Here is a 5262-nt window from a genome sequence, read left to right as displayed (position 1 = left end):
AATAATTGCATTAATTCCGAGCATAAGTAACTGAAGTAATTCCGTGCTTCCAAATGTTTTGTAATTTTCAGCCCTGCGACATATTTATGGGTGATATATAGGCCTAACACACGCATGCAAAAAGCTATTCAACTAAACTAGGCGATTCGATATTTCCGAAAATAATATGGATTCATCCCTTCCATGGTTTTAACTTTAAACGTGACAAACTATAGACCCTATATTAACACCACGGATAACCTGTCACTCCGTCAATAACGTTTTTATGAAGCATGTGAACAAACAGTTAACGAACGCATTTCAGTGGAATAGTGGCGTCGTGCCCAGTCAATCTATTGGTTGATTTACTACAGGGGAACACCACAGTTTAGATAGCGTTTTATTGTTGAACACATGTTGAAACTGAAGTGTTCAGAAGTGGATTTTTATTTTTTGATGTATGTTTATGGCGAGGCTATTAGCATACTCGTTAAGGAAAGAGGATTCTACAATTAATTAGCATTTACAGTACCGTTGAAACGCGTTCAAATGTTTGATTCAAATGGTCGGATTAACGTTGATCAATACACTAAACCTGTTAGTCAATAAATCTATCATTCAATTGCCAAATGAATCCCTCGGCGCTCGCGGTATAATTCAAACTATTAACGGATAGAAACAAAAAGAGTGAAACAGGAGATACAGAAAGATGAAGAGAAGAGCACAACAATGTTGAGTAGAGGTGGAAATATAAAATCAAGAATGATTCATATTCAAGGACATGAAAAATCTAAACGGAATAATAAATATAACTCAAATAACTGTTCATTTATTCCAAATTTGTGACCAGAAGATGTATTACTGTAGATAGGCTATTGACAAAAATATTGTAAATTATTTTGGAAATAGATTTCAGCCATGGTGCTTTTAAAAAAATTAATTAGATGTTCTTTCACCTTTTAAACGAAGAGAAAACCCTGACAGAAATATACATGCTTTTTAGTCAAGAACATTTCAGGTAGGCTGTTCCCGAAGAAAGAGCTGGCCACAAAATGATTGTAATGCTGCTTTAATGACATGTAGGCTAACTTATAATAATTAACAACTCAATAAATAAATAAACAAATACATATAATACATATTATAATAATAGTTATGTCTGATTAAACTTATTTGGTATAAACTCATAAAGTGCCTTAATTTTACTACAGCTGACACCGGAGAACAAGTCAAATAGCCTACTCCAATCGAAAGTCTCAGGTAGGCTTATATTGCCTCGTAAAATAATGGTTCAATAAATACAGAAAATAAATATGTGAGCCTCTAAAACTAAGAATCGCCGAGTCAAACATTTTACAATAAATTATTCGCGTTCACAAAACTTACCCTGCTTTCGTGGTTTTCGTGCAAAACAACATGATCCTGATTTAACCAATTAGGCTAACTAAAATTCCCCCAAACGGAGAATTAAACCAGCTGCAGGTTGGTGACACTATCACAATTTTTAGGCCTACACACCTTGTTTTGTAACGCACGAGACAGGTCCTCTGCTAGTTGGTGTTTGGGAGAGCACGAGGTCGGGTCAGATGTCCAAGTTGTTGGAGCGTGAGTGTTCTGAGCATCTCGAGGACGCCAAAGGGGTCACCGGGAGAAGAAGGCCCTCGCGCGTTAATTTCTTGTGTTTCATGAGCCGGTTCTGGAACCAAATCTTCACCTGCGTCTCGCTCAGCTGCAGGGCGCTCGAGGGCGTCAAGTACTTGTTGAAGTGGAAATCCTTCTCGAGCTCCGTGAGCTGTTTTGTGGTGAAGTTGGTCCTTGGTACCCGGTTAGCAGTAAGATGGTGCCCATCGGTGGTTACCTCCACGTCCTCTGTCCATACTGACCCCCGTGCAACTATACTCAATCCACAGGCCATGTGCATCTTGGCTGAAAAGACAGTTAAAACACAAGTATATCATTATTATAAGGAGCATAAAAGTGTTTCTGAAACTGACCATGGAGACCACACTGGCTGCAACATAAAGTCATCTTATCCAATGAAAGAGATGAATGAAGGTTTCAGGGGGATTAAAGTGATTACAGAATGACTTATAAAACATATATTCAATATATTCATTAAGTTAATTGGTTATGTGTATCTGTGTTGAGATCAATACACTGGGTGGCAATGAGGAGTAAAAAATGTGGCACTAAAAGAGTCACATTTTTGTTGCAGTGCCCAAGATTCGGCTATGGTTCTGAGACATGGATAGATAAGTAGCCGTCGTGGCTTTTGCCCTAGTCACACACTGGACACTGGACTTAAACCAGACTTAAACAGCTGACTCACTAAATCCTCGGGACTAGAGTAGGTGTGATGAAATCCCTAGTCTGGAGTGTTTCTTAATCCTGGCACTGGAGACCTAAAGCAGAGCACAATTATTTATTTTCACCGTAACACATGAATGATGACTTGATCATTTTGATCAGCTAGAATAAATGTACAAAAAAATAGTGCCCCCGCTTTGGGTCTCCGGGACCAGCATTTGGAAACACTGATTATAGGTGTTGGATTGTTTGTGATGGAGACACCAACCCCATCATGGTGTCTGTCTATGGTGATTATAGGTGGGTCAATTGACTGGTACTGTATCCGTACTGTACCATGGACTCAATAAGGCCAGGTATTGGATGTAATAACTTCTATCATAATTCATAAGAAAGGTATAGGAATTGAAGAGGCTATGAAGAAGAGGCCTCTTAGACACGTCAGCTCATAGGAGACGTCTTGAAATCCATGTTTTAGACAAAGGAGAATGTCAAGGAGAGGTTTACCTAACCTATAACCTAAACTAAGAGCCTTTGGTGACTATGAAGAGGCCAACACAGGCCAAACAACACAGTAAGTAATTAAGCACCTGGGCTCTCAGGAATAGAACATCACATGTACATTCTGATGAATGACTTCTAAGATAATAGAACTGATGCTGGCCAGGAGGAATGAAGAATCAAACTGAAAATATTCTCCTTGGCTGGGAATATTAACGACTCGCATGCTTTAAAAATAGCCAGCCAGCAAAGCCAGGGCAAGCCGCTGAGGGAAAGTATTCCCAGCCAAGGAGAGACAGAAAGAGAAAGTGAGAGAGAGAGAGAGAGAGAGAGAGAGAGAGAGAGAGAGAGAGAGAGAGAGCAAGAGAGAGAGAGAGAGAGAGAGAGAGAGAGGATCAATACACATTGCCTCAGCCATCTGGGCATCCTGCCCACAGTAATTCAGGTGCTGTCAGAGCATAATTGAAGAATGAGGCACTGGGAGTATATACACTGTACCAGCAGATCAACTTGCAGAGACGGGTTGTATGAAGGCCTTTATGCATGAGAGAATATAGGGATGCTTTGTTTTCGTGCCAAGACAATACACCCTACAGAAAAAAAACGTTGCTGCTGCTTTCACTAATCATACTACTGGTAAGAATGTAGCCCTAATGAGATATACTCCAACCCCGAGAATCATTCTTATGATACTACGTCTATCCTTTAAATCTACCCAGCTGTTTGTATGATAGCTTAAAGCCATCAGGCAGTAACATACAAACGCTGGCTAGAGGACATGGATACTAGTCCTGGCAAGCAACAAAAACAATCAATTTAAATCAAGACATTTTGAATGAGAAATTGTTGTAATTGTAGATGTCTCTGAGACAAGTAACAATGAAGGCATGTCATCTTTGATTAACCATTTACTGCAGTGGGCTATATCGGGGTCACACAGAAAGATTATTGGTCGTTTTAAACATGATCAATTACTTTCAATGGGCAAAGTCAAGAAACTGCAGGTATTCTACGGGAGTTTTTAGTAAGTACGATCTCATTTCTACGAAATCAGAAAGTATACGCTGAATGCACAGTAAAGACCGATGTGTTGTTGGTGGACTGATGATATGTGACTATGATTATGGTCAAAAGGTGAACGCGTAAAGGTGCTTGGCATTGAGATCAATACACAAGGCTCTCATTACTATACCGACAGATAATCAATAGGCAGAGAGCTCTAACGTTTTTGGGAGTGAGCTTGGCTAAACTTACCTGTGCACACTGAACCCTCAGGTCCTACTGCCTTTCCAGAGCACAGTGATGCAAATTAAAGAAAGGCGCAAGTGGATAGAATAAAACTATTCTATTCTTTTCTAGAAATATCTCCATAATTTTCTGTGCCCCAATAGGTACAGAGAGGCAGGCATATGTGTGTATGCCTGTGTATAGACCCAGTACATCCTAATTTTTCCAATCTGGGTTGAATTGATGAATACGTAGGTAAAATGTCACTAACTGTATGGTTATTGGGGTTGACTGATTCAGGAATTACAAGTGCTCAGTTATACTATTCATATTTTATAGCCTATTACCTTTTGTTAAAAGTCACAATTATGTATTTATTTCTGAAGCCATTTGGTGCAATAGGCTACATGAATGCAAATAAATACGTGTCTTGTAGTTGATCATGTTGACCGACTTTTGCGAAATTTCAGCTATGCACAAAAACACGTCAAACTTGTTTTGCCTGTTGTACAGTAGCCTACAGTAGCCTAGCTTATACTTTCGCACAGCACAGCACTGTCCTACCTACAGTAGCCGATTTGAGAATATGGCACATCTGTTGCAGACTACTTTTCAACATATGATAAGTAATGAATAACGGTTTACCAAACGTTAAATGTAGATGTAGAAACGAATTGATAACTAATGATACAGTACTCATTCATCGTTTAAGACTTGCTATTGGTTTTCGTATCAATAACAAATGAAACGTTTTTACAAATGATTTGGTCAATAAGATAGCTGTCGTCTTTCCAAATGGGAACGTGAACGACGTGTCCAAAACTTACCCGTCCGAGGTCGAGTTCTCTTCACTTTCAACCACTCAAAAGTTTTGCTCCTGTGACTTAGTTCAGGTACCTTACACTTGGGGTCCGAGGGAGAGCCACTGTCCACAACAGCAACGTGAATCTTAGGCCCATCATGAGTGTAGATTTGAAAGTGTGCATTTACACACCCGAATTCGGAGTGCGCCAGCGCCTCAGTCGCGGTGTTGTGTGTGGAAGAGGAGTATCCAAGTCCGGGAAGTCGTGCTCGTGAGCCAGGAGATAGGAGGGGAGACGAGAGTAGCGGAGGCAAGCCGCTGGCGTGGTGGAAAAGCCCTGACTCTGTGTTAAGGGAAGGGCTGCTCGAGCCTGAGCAGACCCGGAGCTGACTTACCGTGCAGTCTGTTTCAGAACTGGTTTCGAAAAAAGATGGGTAACTGTGTTG

General features: G+C 40.3%; 1 protein-coding gene across 1 annotated transcript; it reads right to left on the bottom strand.

Moving 5' to 3' along the window:
• Nucleotides 1-1032: 1032 nt before the first annotated feature.
• On the bottom strand, nucleotides 1033-5262 carry hoxc1a (homeobox C1a; the record flags this gene model as incomplete). Its single annotated transcript, XM_021564429.2, has 2 exons — nucleotides 1033-1905; nucleotides 4842-5262. Coding segments are annotated over 2 exons (765 nt in total), but the record flags the coding sequence as incomplete, so codon positions are not given.

This window comes from Oncorhynchus mykiss, chromosome 16 (genome assembly GCF_013265735.2).
Source record: "Oncorhynchus mykiss isolate Arlee chromosome 16, USDA_OmykA_1.1, whole genome shotgun sequence".
NCBI classification, from domain to species: domain Eukaryota; kingdom Metazoa; phylum Chordata; class Actinopteri; order Salmoniformes; family Salmonidae; genus Oncorhynchus; species Oncorhynchus mykiss.
The sequence above is the reverse complement of the archived record's forward strand: the minus strand, read 5'-3'. Positions and strand labels throughout refer to the sequence as shown.